Raw genomic sequence first — 25,832 nt, 5'->3', positions numbered from 1 at the left:
CAACACATCCCCGCGCAGAACAACGCCTGCTGCAAATAGTGCCATTAAATAACAGCAATGGCACTAATACGATGAAGGATATGTAGGAAAAAGTAACTCCAGCTTGAAAAAACAGAAATAAAGCTCAGGAAAAACCCAGGGTTTCGGTCTCCGGGGGCTGCTTGTCGGACGGGAGCCCACGGACAGGTGCGTGCTGCCCGCCGCCGTTATGCAGCGTTCCGGCGCGGGACCCATACGCAGAGGGAAGGCTTCGGTACCCAAGTAGGCGACAGCGGGGTGACAACTGAGAACTTCGCGAAGGCTGGAGCCACGCAGAGCCCTGCCGTGGTCCGGCCTGCCACAACACGCCGCGCCGGGGATTCGAACCCGTGTACTACCAGCTGCTCGCCAAAACCGGAGCCCATCACCGCCCGGCCCGTGCTCCCTGCGCATGTGCCGGTATCTGTCACTGACCCGGGCTTTCTCCGGGACTGTTCCAACAGCCGGCGTGGGGGGACCAACCTCAGGCGGTGAGCGGAGGGAAGGGCCGGCCCCGCCGCGCCGTGCGCAGTGTGCCCGCCGCGCCCCCCCCCGCCGGCGCCGCGCGGTGGGGCGTGCGGCGGGGGGCGGGCCGGTTGCCCAGGTGAGCGCGCGAGCGCGGCCCGCCCCGCGCGGCCCCGTCAGCGCTGCCAGCGTGGAGCGGCCGGGGCGGCGGCGCCGGGCCCGTGGCCATGGACGGCTCGCTCGAGAAGGTCTGCGGGGCAGCGCTGCCGGGCCGGGGCGCCCCGCCCGTGGCGCCTGCGGCGGGTGCGGTGGGGCCGGGGCCGCGGCGGCGGGGGGGAGGGGCGCGAGCCGGCGGCGGCGGCCGGGGCTCGGTGCGCGGCGCCGCCCCCGGGGCTGAGGCGGTTTCGCCTGCCGGAGCTTTGGGGCAGCAATGGATCGCCCCGGGCGTGTCCCCCTCGGCCCCCTCAGCCTCCGGTGTGACCGGTATCCGTGTCCCGGATCTGGAACTAGGCAGAATAACTATCAGGAAATGCTTTAGGAGGAGCGGCTTTTTTTTTTTTTTTTCCCTTAAAAAAAAAAGATGGAGCTTATTTCCTGTGAGTGTTAGCCTTCAGCAGGATAGAAGAGGACATACTACTAAATAAAATATTATTTTATCCCTTTTTAAAATTGAAATGGGGCGTTCGCTGCCCTGTGTTTGCTGTCCGGCCGGTGCAGTGTAGAGAGCAAATATTGGCTGTGCAGTGCTGCGAGTGCCGGCACAGCCCGCTCGCCTCTCGCTGTGACTCAGTGGCGCTCGGCGGTGCCTGCTCCGCACCTGTGCTGGGGCCCGAGGGTCCTGCCCCACCCGGAGCTTATGCCCGTCCCTCGGCGGCTGTGGGGACAGTGTGCCTCTGGAATAACGAGTACTTTGTGTGCTTCTAGCTTGTGAATACACACGCCCCTCCTTGCGTCATTTACTATATGCGGCACGCTCGGTTTTATGTGATGCTTGGGGTGGCCCAGAGAAATTTGAATGGGATGTGCTCCAGTAAAATGGTTACGGAATTCGGGAAGTATGCTTCTGACGCGGATAATGGGTTGGTGACAAAAAAAGTTTGATATATTATAAGCTTCCTAAAGAATACACTGTTACAGGGTATTAGTGTTTAAAAGTTTAGGTTCTTTACTCGTGCTGACAGAATGGACTCCTGCTTGTTCTGAAAATGTTTAATTAAGTAAAACTTCACGGGAGTATTTGGAGTATGCTGTTTATGAACTGGACTCAAAGAGAACACTGGTATGATACATGGTTATTTAAAGAAGGTGCATTAGTACAGGGCAAGTGTAGTACTGAACAAGTTCTTTGCTTGACTAGCTTATCATAAGAAGCAATAAACACGTTGTGAGAATGAAATACCTAAGAGAAGTCCATGTTTTGATTATTCTTGATGTGAGGAATAGTGTGTAATGTTCTGCAAAAACTTGCATGTCTGATTTTTCCATATATGCAGATAGATATGTGTCAAGTGTTACAATTTGGTTTACTTCCTCTTGTTTATAATGGCTTTTTTCCACATGGGTGATAAAAGCTGTAGTTCTCTGTATAATAAAATGCCATAATACAATTATGGTCTTCTAGGAATTTAGCAGTAAGTGCCCTCCTGGAATAGTCTTTGGTTAAGATTGTGGTAAATCTGTACAATTTGCAGTTTAGCAAGTCTTGAGCATGGTATGTCAGAAGTCTTCTCCCCAAATACATTTGAAATTCCTCCAAGCTGGGGTACATTTTTCTGCAGAGAATGTCCATCCACTTATCTCACGGATGTTATTTAAGCATTATCATAATAAATTTGAGACTTTTATTTGAGCCATGGATTCTCTCCCTGCCATGTATTTGTACATGTAGCTTAGCAGGGTGCCAGTGATGTGATAGGTACTTTTTAACTTGCATTTACATTTGTTGCAACTTTGTGTTTTTCATAACCATTTTGGTACAGTCACCTAATGAGCTGTAATGTAGTGATGTGTGACTGCAGTCATTAGGGTCTTGCAAATGGAAAAAGATTTTTTTTAGCAGATGAGAAACTTCCTGCACAGTAGGACTGCAATGAAAACCATTGTAGAATCTGACACACAGATGGGCACACCAAAAATGTCTTGATTTTGCAAATTAACTTTGTTTCAGCAGAATATTTCTTTCATTATTTTTAAGGCATTGTGTTGTCATAAGTGATATAATTGCAATTAATTTTATCTGAAATTCAGAAATCTTTTGTTGGGCTGAACTTGTTTAAATAATTCTGGAAGCCTGTGTTAGATTTCAGAAGCTTGCCTTAGTCTGGTTTTTTTTTCCCCATTTGGATTTTGAGAGAAGTGACCAATCTTCTGAAGGATTTTAAATTTAAAGTCAGGTGACATTGTCAGTGGTAAAATAGTGCAAATTCTTTGCTTGTAACTTCTTGCTGTCTCTCCAGCAGTGTTTTCCCTAAACATGGAAAAAACTGTTTTGGTTTATTGCTCAGCCTGTGGCTCTTGTCTTTTGTTACTGTGCTATTTACCACAACATCCTGGTCTACAGAAATCTCACAGCAGAGCTGCATTAAGGTTCTGGTGCATGTCAGGAGAATGAAGATTAAAAGAATGAACATCTATAAGCAGAAGCCTTGTAATGACACAGTGCCATTTTTATTCAAGCCAAACAGTCATGAAGTATCTGCTTTTTTTGTTATCTTAAACTTTTCTTACCCTGGAGAATAAAAGCAATATTCTTTTGCCTGAAGAATACTGTTACTGTTTAAGATTTGAGATTAATTTACTGTTGAGCAGAGGTTTTGCTTTTTTATGGTGAAACTTTCTTTTAAGGTGTTATAATAATGTAGTGGGAAAATGAGCTCCCATGAAACAGGGAATGAGCTACACCTGTGAGTTGCTTTGCACAACATTAGTTTATGTAGACTGTTTAAAATTTATCCCTTTATTGCATTAAGAGTACAGCCTACAGAAATACAAAATCAAGATTGTAAAACATTGGTATAGAAGCAGCATTTTCAGTCTTATCACAGTTGGAGAATGGCCCCTTATCCTCTTCTCAGTTGCCAAGTGACTCCAAGGTGTGACATCGTGCCTATAGAATGATAAACAGTTCACAGTTCAAAGTACTTAATAAAGTAACAAATTAGTTATTAGTTACAGAATAGGGAAGTGACTACACATCAAAGCTTTTGCAGGATAACCTTAGGGAGTTGGATTAACACATTTGAAGGCAATGAATGATAACATTTGAAGCAGGGTGAGTGAGGTATGTCAGGGTCTGTGAGGGGCTGAGAGGCAGGAGGTGTTGGGATACTGAAAGGACATCTGGAAGGAAAAAGCAGTGGTTGGTGCCTCCTTAGAGCTTGGAAGGGTTTGTGTGTCTTGTAACTTCCCCCCCCCCCCCCCCCCCCCCCCCCCGGTCAAAGGCTGCCTGTGATCCAGGAAAGATAGATTGAGTGCAGGAACTTCCTGCAGCTGCTTTAACCCCCTAAACACCTTTGCTGTCTCGTGGTTCAGGAGGGAGTGTTCAAGAACTCCTCCCACAGTTGTTTTCAAAACCAGTTCCAGACCATGAAACAAATACTCTGTTTATTACTGCTCTTGTTATTAAAGTGTGTTCAGAAACTTTCCTTAACTAAATGGTTTGTTGCTGCAACTTTGACACACCTATTTTTCTTGCTGCTTAAAATAAGCAAAAAGTCTCCTGCTTCCCACCTCCATGCCCTTACTGATGTGAGCAGAGAAGGAGCATATAGAAAGTTCAGCATGCAGCAGGTAAAAGTGGGCTTTTTCTCCTTCCAGAATTCAGGGGAGAAAATAAACTGTTGCATATCCACTTAGCTATTGGAAAACATCAGAAGGGATTAATTTTCCAATTCAGCCTTTATCAGAATTCAGTCACTTTGTGGCTTTCATAGCATTTTTCGGAGCTTAGTGTAACTCGGAGTTTTAAAGTTGTATTTTGTATTATATGTAGTTTTTCTGACAGCTTATTGGCAGAAAGGTTTCATGTGTGTGTAATTATTAGTGAGACACGATGAGTCACAAGGTAAGGATGTGCAGTTTTTAACATCTGATGTCATTTCAGCAGGTGAATTTTATGTTAGTAGCAAAAAAAACAGCTCAGAGCCCTTTTTGTAATGTCTCTACATCTTGAGTCCTCATTTACAGCAGATCTGTTTGAATATTTGCATGTGATGCTAAGGAAGGTTCAAACAACTGCCTTCCAGCCACTGATGATGTTTTATGGCAGCCTGAATTAAATTATGTGACATAATCACAATCAGTAGATTCGTCCAATCATTTACTCCCTTAAGGGCTTGCAGGAGCAAAACTGATTTTTGTTTTTCCAGACTTCTTTCTGGAGTTTCTTTGGCATGTTGTAACTCTGGAAACCGCTCAAAATGTATGGACATATTGCCAAAGATCAAATTCATATTTTTCCTTTGGTTATATCTGTTTTCTCCTGAGTACTGTATGCTTGCAGGTGTGTGTTGGGTTTTTTAAATCTGTGATGAGGTCTGGAACTTTTTGTATTTGTACTGTTTTGTCACTTAGGGCTTAATTAGGTTGTGGCCCTCATACATGGTGGTTGTTGTACGAGTCAGCGTAAAAGTGTAAAAACCTATTTATTGTTGAGTGCTGGGAGTTCTGATGGTAAAGTACTACTCAGTACTTGCTCTTTTCTTTTGTTCTTCCCCCTAAACATTTGTTACTTGCGCTTTCCAAAGCCACGGAATAGAGAATTGTCAGTCTTGGTCTGATCACTGTGCCATGCCCAGCTACTGATTCTCTCAGCCACCTACCACTTGCTGTAATGTGAGTTAAATCTCAAAATATTTGGTTAAAAATAGTCTTTGAACATATGGTAACTCTCAACTTAATTTTTTTTTCCTTTCTTGATCAGTCCTCTGGATGAAAATAGTGTAAAATCCTCATGTAAATGAATCCCACTACCTTCTGTGATTAAATTTGTTTTTGTGTTTGCATCTGCCTGAGTGAATGCATTGCCTTTGGGATTTTTTTCTTTAAACAACCCCTGTCCCTCCCCATCCCCCAACCTTAGCAGCAGCCTGCAGGGGTAAGCACCAGGGTCTTTGGTACGTGGATGATGACATGGTGTTGAATTTATGGAGGTTATGCAGAGGCAGGGAGAGGGGGCTCTGTAATGGGGGTCACTTGAGTATCTTGGGGGCTTTTGCTGTCTAACGTGATGGGGCTTAGCAGTGGTGTCACCTTCTACCCTCACACTGGGCTATATATTTAATTTCAAATATAGGTAAACCAGGCTCTGCCAGATGACACCTTCCACATTCTCTGGAAGGTTCAAGTGGCATCTGATCCTTAAATGGACAAATGCTCCTGTCCAGGTGTCTTGTGTCAGTGTCACAAGCTTCTGTCAGGCTCTTGGGTTAAAGATTATGAAGGAGACTTCTTCAAAGCCAGAGCAGTTCTTTGGGAAATAATTTGAGCTTGTCATCAGTTCAGGACAAATACATTCCATGATTTTTAAACTCTTCCATCCTGGCAATTATCTGTGGTTACCTGATTTCAGCAGTGAGATCAGGATTTTTGGCTGTTCTGTGCAGCTGGAGGGTAATTGATGCATGTCAGTCTGTCTTAGCTACCTGCTACAGGTTAGTTGCACTCTTTCTTCTACATAAAGGGAATTTCTCCAATTAGTTAAGATTAAAAGCTGGTTTAAAGATACAAGAAATAGGAAAAAGTAGATTTACAAGAGTATTTGGGTTAGGTTTCTCATCTGTTTTGAAAATTACTGTGTTAAAGTCTGCTGGGGAAATGGCAGGGAATGATGCCATTTTATTTCTTATCTAGGGAAGTCTCAAAGGATGCTTTCTTGTCTTTCTAGGTCCAAATGTTGAGTTTTTAACCCCTTGTAGTATTTATTAGATTGTAGAGACAGTAGTAAGACAAATTGGTTTTGATCTTTTCTTGAAAATTGCTATATTTTTCCTAAAAGATGGTGGACCCTACTCTAGCAGAAATGGGGAAGAATCTGAACGAAGCAATGAAGATGCTGGAAGACAACCAGAGGTGTGTGCAAAGGATACAATAAAAAACAACAGCTGTTTGTGCTAAGGGGAGGATTATTTGTGTCACTGGCATTAAGCAGAAAAACCCCTCATTTTCCTGGTAGTTTAAGGTCACGCTGTCATTCTGAAGCTTACACCTATACAAATCATCTTTGTTTCTCAAATGCTGGGATTTTTAAAGTAAATGTATACATATTTATGCATGTTTTCTAATACCCAAAACAAATCTGTTTTTCAAAGTTAGGAGTTTTTTTAATTATTATTGCAGTGCAAGTAATTTTTGATTCCTAAATATATGAGATTCTTCTCTAAGCTTTCTGTTAAAGAATTGAGAACCCCAACAACTGGGGAACTCTTTAATTCAGTCTGAACTAAACTTTTGTGTCAATCTCATCTGGTTTATTTCTGAACCTGTTGTCAGTGAAATAGATACATATCAGTATGTATTTCTGCAAGTCAAAGTCAATTACACATTTGATGTTCTCAAACACAAACTAAATACAGAGTTTATTCTGTGTCTTTAAATTAGGAAAGTGGAGGAGGAAAATGAAAAGAAATATGCACGGAAGGATATTCCTGGACCACTCCAAGGCAGGTAGGCAGCAGCAATTTTTAGATAACGCTCTTTTCAAAATCTTCAACTATACATGGCATCTTTGTTTTCTAAGCAACTTGCATTAATGGAAAAGTTAACATTTTTCAGGCATCATAATAAACTTTCTCATACTCACATAGGGGAAAAAAGGTAGTACTATAATCATACCAACTATTTTCGTTTTCATGTAGAAAAGAAAAAAAAAGATTACTTGTCCTTGGTGATTGAAATTTTGAACTCTTGGAATCTGATGAAGTCATGGTGCCTGCAGTTGTGATTGAGACTCAAAGTAAATATAGACTTCTGTTGAATTAAAGTACCCAGATTAAAAAAAAAAAACCCTGAGACTGATAAGGTAGAAAACAGTAAAAAAAAACAAACCCAAAAAACCCAACCCAAACCCCAGAAACCTCCCACATTTTCAGCACAGCTGTCTATAGAAATTAAACAGAGCTCTTGTGCATAAGGCAGGTAAGATCATTGTACCTGAAAATGAAGATTTAAATTGGTTGTGTCCTCTGCGGGAGATGATCCTGCAGGAGCACAGGCTAGCACTTCAGAAAATATTGCAAAAGCTATTTAAGTCTCTGCTGCGCAAAAACTAACCCTGGTTTTGAGTGGAGACCCTGAGTTATCTTCTCTATGAATAAAAAGCAATGTAAGTTCTTACACTACTGCAAATGTTAGTTGGAGTTATAAAAGTTGAGGTGTTGTAGATCTTTTCCAGTTTTACCATGTCATGTGAGAAGTCTAATGTAGCTTATCTGCCAGAAACTGAGATTTGTAGGGAATTGTTGAAGAGATGTTCTGAGTTATGAGCTGAAGCTGGTTCACATGAAGCAAAATGTGGATCCTTAGTTACTACTTTGTTGGCTTGGTTGGATGTGTTGCAATAAGAATTCAATGTTGGCAAGTCAGGCTTTTCAGACCAAATTTTCAGGTATCAGGAGATTTATTTTTCTGAGTCTTCTACTGTAAGCAAGTAGGGTTTTGAATTGATTCAGCATTCTCATCTTTGTGATCTGTTTTTCTAAGACCAAGGAACCATTTCTGTTGCTGTGTTCAGCTTTCAGTGAAAGTGCAGTGTCCCAGATGGCCTCTTTTAGATGCTGGTATTTACTTGTTTGTGTCTCTTTAATGTGGATTTGTTTCCCCTCCCAGTGGCCAGGATATGGTGAGCATACTTCAGTTAGTTCAGAACCTAATGCATGGAGAGGAAGAAGAGGAAACGTCACAGTCCTACAGGTAAGGCCAATATCAGTTACTGTTTTAATATTCTAATCACTCTAGAACTTATCCACTTAAAATTGTGTTCTATATGTGTTACAATATATATAATTTCTCTCTATGTTTTAGAATATATACTTGTATATATAAATATATATATTATGTATTTAAAGTTGCACAAAATATTGTCCAGTCAGGTAACTTTTTTAAAGGCACCTTACATTGTATAGTGAAGCACAATAATGCATGAGGCTTGGCTTTCTTAAAATTACAAGGCTTCTATTACTAATTACTCAATTAAGTTATACAAGGGAGCTGTTTCTCATGTGACAGCTTATTTTTTTCCACTTTCTGAAAGTTGTTTTAAGTCAGAAAGTCTTAAAGCTTTGAATGCAAATAGATTTTTATCATGTGTCTGTAGATTTTAAAATGAAAGAAAATAAAATTTGTTTCCATTTTTCAGTAAAATGGAAATAATACTAACTGATCTGCAGAGGATTATTGAAAACTAAAATTCAAAAAGCATATTTAAGATTTAAAAAAAAACAAAACAAAACCCCAACAAACAAAGAAAAGCTGTGCCTCTAAAAATAGTAATGCAAGTATCCTGAGTTTTCTGTGTGTAGAAGGGTATTAATGCCCTTTCAAGTCCCAGTGCAGATAAGGTGCTTGGTTCCAGCTCATGCTGGCTGTTTCAAAAGCAGGAGCTGTTTCTGTGAGCAGCTGGGACAAGTGAAGTGCTCTGTGTGCACTGGCAGCTGAGTATGGTATGCAGGAGGATGTACTACACTTCTCTCTGCTAAATATTTACATCACAACTCAACCAATTCTGCCAGTCTACATTAAAAATCCATAATCCCCATATTACTGTAATGCCCAGGACTTGGATTTGGTTGGCAGTTCCTCTGTTCTGGCTTGCAGACTTCAGAACGTTGGTGAACAGGGTCACATGGCTCTACTGGGACATAGTTTGGCTGCTTATATATCTGTGCTGGACAGGGAAAGACTGAGAAAACTTACAACAAGGATCCTTTCTGACACTACTCTCTGGCTCTGCAGGCTTTTCAGGTGAGTCCCTGGGAGTAACTTGTGTGATAACGTAGTGATAATGTTTAAAAATGGATGTAATTCAACTGAGGATGTCAACAAAAGAAACCACTGTGCCACAAAGTTAGTAATCCTTGGAAGGTTTGAAACACAACCTTAACCTAGCCTAAAGACTATCAGGTTGCATTATCTTCAAAATTAGCAGTCCAGAATTTAAATCTGTGTTAAAACCAGAATGAAGCCTTTCGTGTGTTTCCTCCCACACTCCACTTTTAGTAAGCAAGGTTTTGAACTCTCTAAAGGCAATCTTAAAGGAACCCAGATGTTCTTTTCTTTCTTACTTTGCGTCTAAATGAAAATATATACTAGGCTTCTCTCATTGTTAATCTCAGCCTGCCTCGTAAAAGTTCTCTTTTAATCTACTTTAGCCTGAGAAAATAGAAGGGTTTTGATTATCTTCTCTGTGGCAAGCTTTTTTGTTGGTCAGTGTCATTTTAGTCCCTAAACTGAGTGTTGGTTTTGTTGCTCATGTTTACTTGGCTTTTCTTGCAGGTATGAGAATGGATCAGCCTATTATCATGAAGATGATCGTGAAGGTCTCCTAAAAATCTGTCGACTTGTAATTCACACCCGCTATGAAGATTATACACTTGAGGGGTTCAATGTGCTCTACACTAAGCAGCCTGTCATATACATCAGCTCTGCAGCCAGAACAGGCCTGGGCCAAGCTCTCTGTAATCAGGTAAGGTCAGTCAGGGGAGTTTTGGCTGCAATTAGAACCTACCTGGTTCTGGCTTCATATTGCCTGCATAGCTTTGGGGATTTTGACAACTCACTTTTCCTTATGGTGGAAATAACAGCAAAGGAAGCAGAGTCCATACTGGGCATAACCTCAGCTGTAGCTGATCAGCCTGTGTTTTGCAGCATTGTTACAGTGGGAGGAAGACAAATTTTCTGAATATTTCCAGCAAAAGGATCCTGCATGTTAACTTCTTAAAAAATGAGTGATTGTTTCTAGGTTACATTGTGCTTTACATAGGCTCTTGGTCATGTGAGATAGACATGAGCCCAAACATACATAATTTGTCCTGTGCTTTTTCCTTACTAATTTGATTATAAGTTTTAGCAGAAAGGTTTCTATTGTCACACTGGCTTTTGTGTCTCTGTATTTGTGAACATGTGAAAAGAGTATTTCTCAGTTGAAATTCCATCGTTTCTATTGCAGTTAGGGTTGCCCCTTTCCTGCATGTGTCGTGTGCCTTGTAACACTATGTTTGGATCTCAGCACCAAATGGTAAGTTTGTCCTCCCTGAGTTCTTTCTGTGCTTTGGTTGGTTGGTTTTTAAGCTCATTAAATGAATATCAAGTATGCTGTTAGGAAAAGCTGTTAATACATTTACTTTTTCAGCCTCTAAGTCTTCTGTGTTAAAGCTGTGTGAATCATAGATGGAAATTTTCTAAAAGCAGGTTGTATTTTAGTCTTGTCATTTGCAAAATATTTTAATGACTTTTAAGTAAAGTGCTTTTTTAGTGCAAGATTTCTAGCATAGGAATAGTTGGAGTACTTTCACAAACTATGTGTTGTATTTGTGTTTTATTTTTCACAAATGTTTTATTTGGCCTTCAGATTATTTTGCCTTTGAGAAGAAGAAAGTGCAAGCCAAAAAACAAAGACATTGAGAATGTTTCCTTTCAGAACTTCAGAATGCTGTTCATTTTCAATCTTAATGCATTTTCCCAGTTCAGCAGAAGCAATTCACTGTTTGACAAATACATTGTTTTCTTACTGATACCAGGATGTTGCTTTGTTGGACAGACTGATTAAAGATGATGTTGAGTTTGGAAAACTGCCTTTGTTGCTTGTGGCCAATGCTGGTAAGTGCTGTGGACAATCACAAAAATCTCCATGCTATTTCATGACTACATGTATGATAAAAAAATAAAAATATATTTTCCTAAACAGCTCAGTGATTTCATATGAAGAAATATCAGGAAATAATCTTAATGACCACACAATAATTATCTGTCCAAAGGGAATTTTATTTTACTGATTTAAATTTGGATTGTGCTGTTAGAGTTCTGCATATGTCAGTTGATGTATTAATATGACTAACTTACTTTAGTGAGTGCAGATCTCTTGTTAAAAATCACTTTTACACTAACACTTAAGAATTTTTTGATGGATGTGCCATCAACTTTAGCTTGAAAATTATATTTTTCTTATAGTTAATTAAACACATGTACAAAATTTGCTCTAAGTATGAATGAGGGAGGTGACTGTTGCTTACTTGGGACCTGGAAAATGATCTGAGATGTTCATCGGTACAAGAGGCTCATTTAGTAGATCCTCTGTCACTGCCTTTTCCCTGTTCAACCCAGGGACTCCAGGTGCTGGGCACACGGACAAGCTGGGCCGCCTGAAGGAGCTCTGTGAGCAGTACAAGATGTGGCTCCATGTGGAAGGGTATGGAACTGGGGACTTATTTCTGTATAACTGCATTCATTAAAAAGTCTGACTGATAAACAGCATCTAATTTGACAGCTCACAAAGAGCCATAGGGACAACTTTAGTTTTGTCATGGTAAGCATTTTATACGGCTGTAATTTTGTTATTGTGAGATAGAAATTGATTTACATAGACAGGAAGAATTAATTGGAGAGGTAATTTCAGCACAGATTAGTAATCACTTTTATTCAGATGGTAATCTTATCTGCCTTTGCTTTGAAGAGCTTGAAATACGAATAAAAATACCTTCTAGGCCAGGGAGGCCTGAAAAGACCTCCTAAGTCAGGGAGGACATTATACAGTGGTTATTGAGGATGAAATGACACTTCAGTAAAGGTTGTCAAGAAGGCTGCAGCAAGACCAGTTTGCAACTGAAGTGGGAGGAGAATTAAATCAAGAGAAAAAGAAATTCCAAGAACTTGACAATGTCAATGAAGACTCCAGTGCTCTAAGATTATATTTTTTTAAGCTGAAATAAAGACTGTTGCTCTTGGTACTTTGTAGAATAGCTGTATTTGCATACTATTTATTTCTGATACCAAATAGATGCTAAATTATGGATATGACCTTGAGTGATGATTTCACCAAATGTTGGACTGAAAATTTTTAGAATGAGGTAGGTTTTTACTTTTGAGTTTTCAATCTCAGAATACTAAGTAGCAACATCTCTTGCATTGTTAATGAAAAATATATGAACAAAAATTACCTCCCTTTACACATCAGTATGAAATATTTAAACTGCAGATTAAAATGCTGTCTCTTAATACATATTTAATATATGCTAAACCCTCTTTTTTTTTTCCAGCGTGAATCTGGCAACTTTGGCTTTGGGTTATGTCTCCTCTTCTGTACTGGTATGTTTCACTGTATTTATAGAAACTTTAAAATGTGCTTGTGTAAGGTTAATCAAAATATATATGGCTTATATTGTGCTTATTGTAATAAACTTCAGGCTGCTACAAAATGTGACAGCATGACTCTGACTCTGGGTTCCTGGCTGGGGCTCCCAGCAGTGCCTGCAGTGACACTCTACAGACACGAGGATCCATCCTTGGTATGTTCATATTCTCACTCACCATTCTTGAGCTGCTGGGATTTTGGTTCTGATCAGTGTGCTGCCATATTCTTCATAAGCATCTAAATTATAATTTCCAAAGCTGGCAAAAGTGGCAGCATTGAAGAGAGGTTAACAATGGTTTGTTTGTTTTCCTCCTCAGTCCTTGGCAGCGGGGCTGACATCGAGCCAGCCTGTGGAGAAGCTCCGTGCCCTGCCCCTGTGGCTCTCCTTGCAGTACCTGGGCCATGATGGCATTGTGGAGAGGATAAAACATGCCTCACAACTGGTGAGCAACAGCTCAGCAATGATGTATGACAGCTCTTGACAGATCTTTCTGGTTATTGTGATGTGTTGTAAAGATTCAACTAAAATACGGCAGTTGTTGACAGTATAATTTTGGGTCATATTGTTACACCCACAATGAAAGCACAGGAAAATGTTTGAAGGAGAGATGTGCTTTTACTATTAGATTGTATGTATAGTTTTTTAAATGAGAAAAAAGTGTTCTTCCTAGACAGTGAAGTAATTTAATTTCCTTTTTTGTCACTTAACTATTCTTGCTTGAAAGCTCTTTAGAGAGACTATTTTCCTACTCTACTTGGCATTGTATTGATTTAAGTAATAGTAAATTATTTTTAGTAAAAAGGACTTCCAAACATTTCTTGAGGTACAAGTACACTGTGTTTGGAGCCCTTACTTCAATAAAAGGTCCAATATAATGTGTTAGTTACAAAATACAGCACTTATATGCAAAAAATTATTTCTTAAAGGTCATGCTTTGTAGTTAGTGTTTTGCTAAACCCAGAAAATATTTTCCTATTCCATTCCAAATTTACAAATTAAAACTGGATGATTCTGACATGTTGGAGGGGTTTGCTCAAAAATTGTCACTGTTTAATGTTTTTTAAATTAACTGCTAAAACCGTATTTCTCACTTCCATTTGTTCTTCCTCTGCTCTGGTCTTCTAGAGTCAAAGGCTGCTGGAAAACTTGAAAAACCTGGATTTCATTAAGACTTCGGTACAGTCTATTTTTAATGCTTTGGTTGTATATCTTAGTTTCTGCCTGTTAAATGATCAGAATAACTTTGACTAGAGTAAATTATTTAAAAATATTATGTGAATCATAGCCACTGTTTTGAAGACACTTGGGATCTTTCTAATTAAGTTCTGGTGTTCCATGAAATCTCATGGCTTGGCTGTGTGTGACCTCTGGATCGTGTTTGTTCCATTGCTCTGTACTGGTGCACCCAGGGGAGTACAGAAGAGCATCCAGAAGTTGTGTTCAGAGCTTGATTTAATTCTATTTAGAACATGGGTTTGCTCAGTAATACATTTATGAAACCAGTTTCCCTAAGTGTCTGTAATATATTCTGCTGTATCTTACCCTGCTGTTGAGATCATATTGTGAACCCTGTGAAGTTGTATGCAAAAATTATCCCAGCTGAGGTTTTTAAACCAGAAATAGGTTTAGAAATTACAGTTTATGTACCCATTCCATATTCAGTTTCTGTGAGATGTCCTGTCCAACAGGGTTTGGTGATTTTACTCCCTGACCCCCACACCTGAATTTTAGTTGGTATTTGATGTATAGAAAATATAGTCAGCTTACTGAGCGAGCTGTAGAGTATTAAAGGCCTTGGGAGATCAAGTTACTGTATCACTTACCTTTCTATTTAAACAAATCCTGCATTTTTAGGATGGTGAAAAGTAGCCTCTGATTGTCTGCAGAAGTAGCCCAGTCAATTTCTCCAAACTGATCCAAAGCAGGATCAATTATAGTCTTACTTTTCCTGCTGGAACTTCCTTGATGTTTCCCAGTGATTCTGGGGTGATTTCCAAGAGAACTCAAGCTTTGCTTAGCAGTGTAAGGAATTGTGCATGGTGTTACATCTTTAAAAAACAGGAGAAAATATTTTTTTTTCTGTTGAAGGTTGAAGATGAATTGAGTTCACCAGTAGTAGTTTTCAAGTTTTTCCAGGAATATTCAAATAGAGGTATGTGATTTATTTAAAACCATACAACAACAACAACAACAACAAACCCCTCTATACAGTGTTTTAAACTACTAATTCACCAAATAAATTTGAGATAAATGTGATGTAGTGCAGTTCTGTCATGTAATGTACTTTTAAAAAGGTTGTGAATGCTGGTCATAATTTGTGACAAATCATACACGTGATAGGTTCTTTTTTTAGACAGACTGCAGTGTTTTAAATTTTCATAACAAGTAATTTTCTGCCTTCTTGAGTGAGAAGATTTGCATATGATTTTGATCTTGAGAGCAGATGATAGAAGTCTCTTACAAGCTGCAGGCTGGGTATGAGTGTATTGGTGGGAAGAGATTTTGGATTGTTCAGGTTTTCATAGCTTGTGGCAAGCACTATGTTGCTGTGTTTTACTGATTACAGTTACTGTTGCAATAATTTTAAGAGCAGCAGAACTCATTTGGAACAGCTCCGGAAATGCTGTCACAGGTATTAAATATTGCAGCCTACTGTGATGGGATTTTGCTTTGTGAAAACACTGGTTGTATTTCCATTGGGGCATTTTAAGCTCAAAACTCAGAAGAATTTTACTGGTTTGTTTTGTTTTGTTTTGTTTTTGTTTTTTAAGCTATTATATTCAACTCTGTTTTACTTCTAGTACTTATCATGTTCAACATATTTTTACAAAAACATCCATGTTCATCTGCTCTAGGCTCAGTACATGGTGTAGATGTGTTACATTAGCTAGGAAATGTAATTATATTTTATCTGAATTTTAGGTTGCCTTTTATTTAATTAATTAAATATAAATCCATTTCTGTGTTTCTTGTATCTTTGGATTCAGATCAGACCTCACATGCTGCACAGGCCTCAAGTATTCAGCACCCCATAATAAGCAATGAAGGGCACATTTATGACACCTTCAATCAGTGGGTAAGAATGGATGCGTTTCTCTTTAGGGAAGGGGAGTGACAATGGAATGATTTAAGGGGTCATCAGGAGCTATAAACCTTTTGTTAGAGTAGTTTGAAAGATATGCTCCATCCCATTTCCTTTGCAAAACCTGTGGCTATTTAAAAGATTAATCTGCTCTGAAGCAAATTTCCTTTCACATTTCTGATTATTTTACACATAATTAGTACTGAAATAATTCCTAAATATTAAGCTGTTGGTTTTCCCCTTAGTTTTGTGGGAATATGTGTAAACTTCAGAATTCTTTTAAATCAGCCAAATGCTCTATTGCCAGTGTCTGTGTGTTCTTGAACAGAGCCTTTTCCAGCTCTTGAGTTAATTCTAGAAGCCTGTGCTGGCAGAGCTGAGCACATTGCTGGTTTGGGTCCCTTGTGCAGTAATCATGGCATACCTAATGGCAGTGACAATTGCAGCTTATCCCAAATTTTCATGATTTTAAGGATCTGTCAAACTCAGTCATCTCACCCGCAGGGTGAAGTATTTTGGTGCAAGAACTGATTTTGAGAGAAAACTGTGTCCATGCTGTTCCCTAAGCTGAGGCAGGGCCTGCAGGAGCCACACTCTGTCCAGTTCCCTAACTGTGCCTTGTCCCTGCAGCTGGGAGAGCAGCTGGCACAGCTGGTTCCTGCCAGCGGAGTTGATGTGGTGGAACTGGAGGATGAAGGCATGTGTGTGCGCTTCAGCCCTCTCATGACTTCTGCAGGTAACATTCACTCCAGTCAGCCTCTTGTAAATGCTGGGCTTTGCTGTGGAATGGTACAACAGTCTCCTGGGGTAAAAGCAGATATGCTCAAGAAGCTTCTCAGGATATTCTCCTGTGGGGAGGATTTTCTTATGAACAAACCAAAACCGCCTCAGCACTGGGTGCATTAATGGGAGCCCAGCTCTTGTGGGTCACGTTGCCTCACTACCTCTGCAGAGAAAGACTTTCTGCTTACTTTTTAGATTCATTAGGAAGAGCAGTTAATTAGGAAATGCAGTTAAATTCCTTCTCTCAGCTGCTTAACACCAGATGCCTGACCTTTCTACACAGGTGTTTCAACACTGCAATGATGCTTGTGTTCAAAATACAGCTACTTAGTTAAAATAATTATTTACTAAGCCTCCAGGGTTTTCTATAATTACTGGTGCAGGGGGGGATGTAAAAAAAATAAATAAATCTGTGTTTTGGAAAGTGTCTTGAACTCTTAGTTTAGACTCTGCAGAAGCACAGAGCAGAGTGCAGGGCTCAGCGGGTGCAGTGTCTCCTGCTGGCTTGTGTGGGGTGAGGGGCTTAGGCCGTAGAACAGCTGACACTCATGAGAGAAGGTCCTGGTATACATAGAACAGCAGATTTGAGAATAAAATTACTTGGTGATGCTGTGATGTTTTGTTTTAAACCAGCACAGAAGCTAATTCATGTCCAGCTGGGCTATGGGAAGAGGAAGTTTGTGGGGATTTTTAATGCTAGCTACTGATGTAATGTAAAGGAGTTATTGTAATATATCCTTAGTAGTTTGTAACATGAGAAAATCCTTTTTATTAGGTTCTTATGAAATCCTTACTTCCTTTCATTTTGATGTATCAGTGCATAGATAACTGAACCAAAAACCTACTTACATAGACCAAGATATTCAACACTATCTGTAAATTGTATTAGTGATTAACTTGCAGAGCAGCTCCTTTACAAATCCTTAATTCAGACATCTGTGTCATGTCCATCACACTTATACCACACACTAACACTTCTGCTCTGCAGTTTTAGGAACTGAAATACAAGACATTGATCAGTTGGTAGACTGCTTAAAAATGAAAATACCAGTGTTGACAAGTACCCTGCAGCTGAGAGAGGAGTTTGAGCAAGAAGTGAGAAGAACAGTTGGCCTGTTGTATATTGAAGATCTTGGCTGGCCAGGGTTAGGTGTTGTGAGGTAAATTATTTTCTTCATGCTGTATTTGCAAAAACCATGCTTGAGCAGACAGCAAGCACCATGTGGTCTCTTCAGTTGTGACTTGGATGTTTCATTTGTTGATTGTTATCTGGCTTTGCACCCAGTTGAAGCTTTGATTGCTTTTTAGGAAATTGCCTTTATAAAGTGATTTTCTCTGATTTTTTTTTTAAAGAAAAGCTGAAGAGCTGCTTTGGGCACCAGTTGTAACATTGGAGGCAGCGTGTGTGTGTGGGGGATATGTAATGAGCAAGTGTATCCCACTGTCTTTAGCCAAGCTATTTTTATCTATAATGGCACTCACTGATACCCTGAATAGACTTCAAAAAACCCTCCAAGTGTCTGTTCTGATCCTTTGATGCAGCCCTCTGGGAAGGATTCTGTATAGTCAGAACAGTTCAGCTATAATCAATATAGCAACCAGAAATCTATTGCGTTGAGTTTTCAGCAGCAAGCTCAGCCCACCCCAATCCCTGATGACAAATGCCAATAAAGTTGCTGCGAGGAGCTATAATGTTCTGAGGTTTTTTGTTTGTAAAATACAGGAATTTTTAGAAATGTGTTAGATGTGTAGGTGCTTTTGTATGTACTGAAAAGTCAAATTACTATCTCTTGGCTTGGTTTGAAGGTACAACTATCACAGTGATGGGAAGAATGATGATAAACAAGAAAAAGAACTAGAAAAAATCAATACAGAACTTCTGAAAAAGTTAAATGAACTGGAGTCGGATCTCACTTTTTCTTTGGGTAACTGCACTATTTAAAGAACTTCTGTTCATGCTAGTAGTCATTCTCCTAGCTGTGCTAGAATGATTTGATAGGTCATTATAATGCAGAATGAGCTGCTGCCCATGTGATTATTGCAGAAGGAACACCTCTATCTGTTCCCACCTCCCCCCTGTTTCAGTTCAGGAGTGCTCACCAGGTGAGCAAGGTGCACTATTCTCAGAAATGTGTGGGCAACTAGACCAAGAAGGGTTTCCTTCCCAGAAGGAATAAAAGCTGCAGCATTCCTTTTTGGAATCTGAGCCTTCTCAAGTGGTGCTGGATCTAGTGGAAAGCAGATCTCATTCCAAACTCACTGGCACTGATGGCTTCACTCTTCTCTGTGGCTCAATTAAAAGCTTTAGATGACTTCTGCGATAATTAGCAACATTTTCACATTTACACAGTGCCACATGATAGCTGAAAGTAGTAATTTGCTTGTTCAGAACTCTGATCTTTTTCTGATCAGCTGTCAAAAATTAAGTGCCCTATGGTTGTGGAACTGAGTAATCTGTAAATGGCAGGAAGATAAGGAGCTTAAAGCATATTCAACACTGATATTTATAATACATCTCCTTGACTGTATAAAATATCCACTGTTTTTCTTGCTCAGGTTATATTTCCTGTCTTTGAAAACCCCCAGGGCTGAACTTTCTTGGCCTGAATAGTTTGTACCCACATAGATCCTGCCCTTAGGTACTGGAGAGGGGGTGTGTATTGGGATTTCCAGATTCACAAGCACAAGTGCTGCAGCCCTTGCAGGATTGCAGATTTGTTCAGCACAAAGACCTGACTCTCCCTGTGCCCCCAGGTCCAGAATTCGGAGGACAGAAGAACTGTGTTTACATTGGCATGGTCACAGAGGATCTGGATGTGTCAGAGTTGGTTGAAACTATTGCAGCAACAGGCAGAGAAATTGAAGAAAATTCAAGAGTATGTATTAATAACTCACTAAATATTGAAGCACCTTTTTTTCTCCCCTTTCATATTGGCTTCAGGACATGGTTTTGTTCATTGTGAAAGTAAAAGTTGTCCTTGGCCATAAGAGTTTTGATTACTATGGAAGGAATAATCTGTGTGTGCATATGGAGAATTATGGATTATGATATTGTGAGGATGTCTGGATTTGTGTTCATGGTCCTGTGTGCAGTAGTTCTAATGAAAACCTTCAGTAGTACTGAAACCGCCTCATTTTATTATCCAGATTTTAAGCTGTCAAAAAACAAAAATGAAGGTGTAGGTTGATTGTGAGCTGGTGTTTCTCTTCACTGCTTGATGTGGTGGGATTGAGATTCTTCACATACCAGCTTTAAGATAAGACTATGCTCTAAAATGTGTGAAAAATTTTAAACTGGTGTCTTAAACTCAGAAATTACAAGTTATCTGTTAAGTAATAAAGCTGATGATGCAATGTCTATTTGTCAAAGCATTTACCTGAATGGAGTTCTCCAAATGTTCTCTAAAATAGGATTCCTAAGTGACCTGCATTACACCTGTCCCTTCATTCTGCTAGTGTTGGGTATTTAATTTTCTCACCTCAAAAATAAATAGAACTTCAGAAATCCTTTGCCTATTTCTGCTCATGGGAATATGTTGATTATTGCAATGAATTTTTTTTCTAGCAGTGACTTTCTGCCCACTCTTGACTCCCTGTGCTGCTTGGAGAGTGACATGAGGAATGTTTTGTCTGTGGAGCACCTTCAGTTTAACTGTTACAATGGAGAGGTTGGAGCTGAATGGGCCTCTTGGATCCTGAAGGTTCCAGGGAGGAACAGAGTAGTGCAAGAAAAAAAATCCACATCAGTCTAGCCTGCCCTGAGGCATGCAGTAAAGGCACTGAAAGGCATGAGCAGAGCTGAAGATGACTGGGCCAGAAACGCACTAGTTCTTCCTGGTACTCTGAATTCCATCCCACTGCCCTCCCTCCTGTAGCCAGGGAGTACCTGGGGTCTTGAGCTGCCATGGGGGTGTCAGTTCCTGGCTGGCCTCTCCCTGAGGGAAAAGGAGCAGCTGCTTCTTTGTCCTTTTATTAGCTGACAGTAACACAGATTTTTGGAATTATGGAAGAAGTGCCTGTCCTTGTGCAATGTTAAAACCAACATTAATATATGGAAATTGGCATTTGTCTTGCACAAACAAAGATGTAGCTCCTTGGGTTTGTTCATTCCTTGCCCCCGCAGCTGTCCCAGTAAACTGCCTGCCCTTTGCAGTATTAAACACTGCTGGTGCTGGCCTGGGCTGCCACAGGGATCAGTGGCAGTTGTTTATGAGAGCAGGAAAACAAAGTGAACCTGATAGGCTGAACCATAACTTGCTACTGTAAGGCTGATTTAAGTCATGAGTGTTTCTAGGAACCAAAGTGTACTCTATAAACATAAACATTCTTCCCAGACATTCATCTGAGGAACATTTATATGCTAAGCAGGTTTTCAAAGAATTTGGGTCACAGGCTCATTTCTAAGTGTAAAAAAAAAAAGTACCATGCCTCTTTAAAATGATATTATTTCCTCTGGCTTTATGTATTAAAAAAGTCCTGCAGTCAGGACTTTAATTTATAGTCATAGTAAGATAGAGCTTGTCACATACTGTCTTAAATTAGAAAAAATATCTGACTATCCCATCTTCATCCTGAAAACCTGAACTAAAAAGACAGTTTCAAGTCCAAATAATACATATCCTTATTTCTGGGTTTTATTAGCTGTTGGAAAACATGACTGAAGTTGTTAGAAAAGGGATACAGGAAGCACAGCTTCAGCTTCAGAAAGCAAATGAAGAACGACTGCTGGAAGAGGTGAGGCCACAAACACCAGCCCTGTGGTACCTTGAGGTAACTTGTGCCCCTGGGGAGCTCCTCACCAGTGTTGGGTTGTGCTTTGCAGGGGCTGCTGCGACAGATCCCAGTGGTGGGCTCTGTGCTGAACTGGTTTTCTCCCTTCCAAGCCTCACCCAAGGGAAGGACGTTCAATTTGACAGCAGGTAGGGTTTGGGTCACCTGCAGCTGTGTCATGCTGGCACTGGGACTGTTGTGTACTGAACCTGCAGCACACATTCCTGTGCTGGTTTGATCATGAGTGCCACAATCCACCCTTGGGATGCACAAAACATGCTCTGCACTATTTCTGTAACGCACAGTAAGAATCGTCTATTCTCTCTCATACAGTTTACATTTTGTTCTTGTGTTAAAAAAAGCCATGGTAGACACTGGCATTTATTAATAGAGGAATCATTCCTGTGACCTCTGGTTGCATATCCTGGAGGAGTCTGGAGGGGTAAATACTGAGCTGGGGGTAACTTAGCCTTAGCACATTGCTCGTTATGTGAGTGCACATGCATCCTCTCCCGTGATTCCAGGGCACTCATGTTCCACTGTGCCCCTGAACAGGATGTCTGTCTGGAATCCTGGTTTGGGAGGGCATCTGGCTGTTGCCATCCTGATAAGTGCTGGTCTATGTGCTAAACTGCATATCCAGTAACTGGAGAACAGGTTAAAGTAAGCTGGGACCTGGCAGCAATTGGGCTGTGTGGGAAACAGTAGTAAACAGAATGGTGCCATGTGAAGCACTGTATTTTACTCTCAGATTTGCAATTTGTCTGGGGATGTAGAAAGCGCTGACTATAAGCTTCTACATCAGTGAAACTGATGTACCAACATAATAATACCTGAAATTATAAATTTTAACTGTAAAAGTACTGTGGAATTCATAGGAATTAATATTCCTGGGCTCAGCAGAGTATCTGTCACACCCAGGGCACACTGTGTGTCTGTACCCTGCAGGGAAAACTTCCTGCTGTGCTCAGGGCCTTTGAGGCTCTGGATGCATGAAGTGGCAGGTTCTTAGAGCAGAGCACAGCCCATTCACCTGGGAATGCTGAGCTGCATGGCTGGATCCCCCTTCCACGTGCACTGCTGCATAGCTTCCAGCTGGGAAGATGTCACATACCCAGGGCAGGAAGGAAATGGGAGTACAGAGTGTAGCAGTGTTGTGGAATGAGGGTGAGGGGAAACAATTCACTTCTGAAGTCTCAGCACTGGTGTCCTTGGGTTCTCAGAAAAGCATCACCCCCATGTGACACTTTAAACTCAAAATACTGCCATTTCAGAATTAAGTTTTAGTCAACTTATTTTTTTTAACCTGCAGGCTCTCTAGAATCTACAGAATCTATGTATGTATCAAAGGCCCAAGGAACAGGCAGCACTCCACCACCAACTCCCACTTCCAGCCTTGCAAAGCAAAGACTTCCTGGTAAGTTTCTGTGCAAGTTTAATTTCTAAAACTTCCCCTGACACAGGAAGACACACATTACATCTTTTGTCACATCTGGAACAAGAGCTCATCTTCTACCACCTTAAAAACCTTAATGTACACATGGCACAGAACACTGCCCCAAGCTGTTTTCTCTTCACATATTCTTCCTGGGACTACAGGAAGTTGTCCTATTAACTGACAACTGCCCCTGAACTCTAGAATCTTCCTGTGGAATATTATGGGGTTATTGACCTTTAAAAATGAGCAGACAACCAAGCCAAAAGTTTTATTTGAAATAAAAGCATAATAACATGCAGTCATGTACTTCAGCAGCTGCAATTCTGTTGCTACCAAATATTTTGTGGCCTAAGCCATTCTGAGGTGAAGATAGGTTAAATCTATGGCACTCTCTGCATAGTTGTATTAGTAAGTAATGCTGATTTGCCTGCCAGGAAACCCAGTTTTAACTCGCCTTCTGGGCTGGTGGCTTCCAGCCTATGACTGTCAGTGCAGTTGTCTTACCTGGAATGATTTCAGTTTTAAGCAGGCATCTTGGCTTCAGCTCAGTTTCTCTGTCTCTGCATACACAGGATACAGTAACAGGTGCTATTACTTTGCAGACCTGTCTGGATCTCTATGTTCAGGGTCCAAAGTAGCACGCAAACAAAACCTACTTTTCTCCTGTTACAAAATCCCAGTACTTCCTTTGGAAACTGAACTTGTGCACACCACTGTCTGTATTTGCTGCCTTCATGAATGCTTCAAATACTTCACAGGTCAGAAAGCTTTCAAAAGGTCTCTGAGAAACTCTGATGGGTTCAGTGAGACCAGTTCCATCAGCCACTGTGATGACCTGGACAAGCTTGATCAGAGACCCCCAAATCTCTCCCCTGGCCAAGAGCAAGGACCTTTGGAAATGGAAAGAGCAGAGGAGCAGAGGGAGGTGGCGTCAGCAAAGACAGACACTGAGGACATTCACAGTGAAAAATTGCCACCAGACTGCACCAAGGCAGAGGACCATGCTAGTCAAAGATAAAATCCAGAGTGTGGATTTCAGACTGTGCTGAGGAGGCCCCTGCCCAAGGAGGCAGGGTGGTAATGATGCATTGAAAATGTGAACAGTGCCACACACAGTACAGTAATAACTACTGTAACTTATTAACTGGGATTTTGCACAAATATACATTCCCTCCCCTGGGACAGAGATTTGTCTTATTGTACACTTGTTACAGTTGCTTTAATCCTCTCCATGTTGTTGTCACCAAAGCTGTAGTGAAATTTATTAAGTGCTCATGAACATTTGTAAAAACACTTGGCAGTTATCATTCCTGCAGGAATCCACGCATGACAAGTTGCTAACTAACCACTCAACCATGCACATGATGAAAAATACAGTTGCACCCAGCAATTATAAATTATCTTATGTTACTATACTTTATAAAAAGCAACTGCCAGTTGTTCACCTTTTTAGTATTCAAAATTCAGTTTAGGCTCTCCTGCACAACATCTCCTGAAGACACCTTAGTTCTGTGTTGCTTCTTTTCTGTTACCTTACCCAGACCCTGCCCAAGAGCCATAGGGTGCTGGGCACTGGGGAGGGACAGGTGCCCTGGTGGGTGGGAGTCACTGAGGAGCACTGGGCCATCACCCCTTTGTTCCTGCTCTTGTACTACTTCACCCCTCAGCCACAACCCTGGGTACACTGGGACTGAGTTAGTGAATTTTCAGCCTTCTAGAAAGCAATAGTGCCTCTGCATGCCTGGCCAGCCTCCTACTCCTGCCCTGGGAAGGAGCACAAGGCACCATTACTTTCCTTTGCACGGCATTTACACACCAAATACTGAACATGTTCATGAAGTGTAACTGGAGTTCTTTCTGTTGTGTATTTTTAAAGATAGCTGTAGTAAAGCTTGAAAAACCAATACATTTGTGATGGTTTCGACACTTATTTTTTGAATAACAGTAACTTACCTGTGGTAGGAATTGTACAGAGTCAAAAGAAATTATTTAGGTTACTTACATACAGCACAACTTCAGAGTGTCTGGGACTACTTAATGCACAAGCAAAGCTTTGAATAAATCAAAATCCAATGTGTAAAAGTGTTTTCCCCCAAATCATCTTAATTGCTTCACTGCAGATTTTCAGAGCTTCTTGTGCAAAAGCCATCTTTGGCAACACTTGCTTTCCCCAAGTAACCTGATGGTGATACAAACCCTCCCCTCCCTCTAGAACTCGATACAAGTACTGCAGTTTGCTCCATTTGGGTTTCTTCTTCCCTCCCTTTCCTCCCGCACAGGCATCCCTTAATACCATAATGACAGTAGTGGTAGTGGAACTTACTTTGATAATCTGCAAAATTTGAGGGTTTTGAATTCTACTGGCACCTGATTTGACTCTCAGCTTCTGAAGCCTGGCAGTGCTGGGACGCCATGAACAAGGTTAATTTTGCTTGGGTAATTTATGTAAATCAGTGCAATTTTTTCTAAAGTGCAAAAGCAATTAAGTTGACTAGTCTTCCTCCTTGGTTTCATTAGTGCAATGAAGTATGTTAATAACAGTAATTTGCTGGGATAAAAGTTATCCCCACAAAGATTAATTTTTAATGTTTTTATATTTGGAAATGTTAAATCAGTAGTTTTGTTGGAATGAGCTTCATTCTTTAAATACTTACCTGAATGTTTCAATAAAGATTCTTCAAATTATTATTCTGGAATTAAGTTATTGTTGAAGGATGCTTCCCTACATTTCAGCAAGCTCTTTCTTTCCCTGTGTGTGCAAAATCATTTAATGACATGCACACCAGTGCAGTGACTCACCTTGTCAGTCTCCAGCATTGCCACCTCTCTACCTCTGCCCATCAAATTACTGCACTGGAGCAACAGAACCGAAACAAAGCTAAATTCTTACTTCAAATAAACCCTGATTTCTACACAAGTAATGCAGAAAAAG

At 40.6% G+C, this 25,832-nt stretch overlaps 1 protein-coding gene across 1 annotated transcript; it reads left to right on the top strand.

Moving 5' to 3' along the window:
* Nucleotides 1–606: 606 nt before the first annotated feature.
* Nucleotides 607–25,586, top strand: PDXDC1 (pyridoxal dependent decarboxylase domain containing 1). Its single transcript, XM_005522908.3, has 23 exons — nt 607–731; nt 6,479–6,552; nt 7,081–7,146; nt 8,308–8,391; nt 9,295–9,441; nt 9,973–10,162; nt 10,646–10,714; nt 11,217–11,295; nt 11,800–11,884; nt 12,732–12,780; nt 12,879–12,980; nt 13,144–13,269; nt 13,953–14,003; nt 14,916–14,979; nt 15,815–15,903; nt 16,540–16,645; nt 17,681–17,852; nt 18,499–18,617; nt 19,447–19,568; nt 21,334–21,426; nt 21,515–21,611; nt 22,775–22,879; nt 23,659–25,586. Exons 1-23 carry the CDS (start codon nt 711–713, stop codon nt 23,916–23,918), a joined length of 2,370 nt encoding a protein of 789 aa, XP_005522965.1. The 5' UTR covers nt 607–710; the 3' UTR covers nt 23,919–25,586.
* The last annotated feature ends 246 nt before the right edge of the window (nt 25,587–25,832 follow it).

Source organism: Pseudopodoces humilis, chromosome 18 (genome assembly GCF_049639895.1).
Source record: "Pseudopodoces humilis isolate 2021_Gansu_Grassland_sample_001 chromosome 18, ASM4963989v1, whole genome shotgun sequence".
Taxonomy (NCBI): domain Eukaryota; kingdom Metazoa; phylum Chordata; class Aves; order Passeriformes; family Paridae; genus Pseudopodoces; species Pseudopodoces humilis.
Note: the sequence above shows the minus strand (reverse complement) of the source record. Positions and strands in the feature narration are given on the sequence as shown.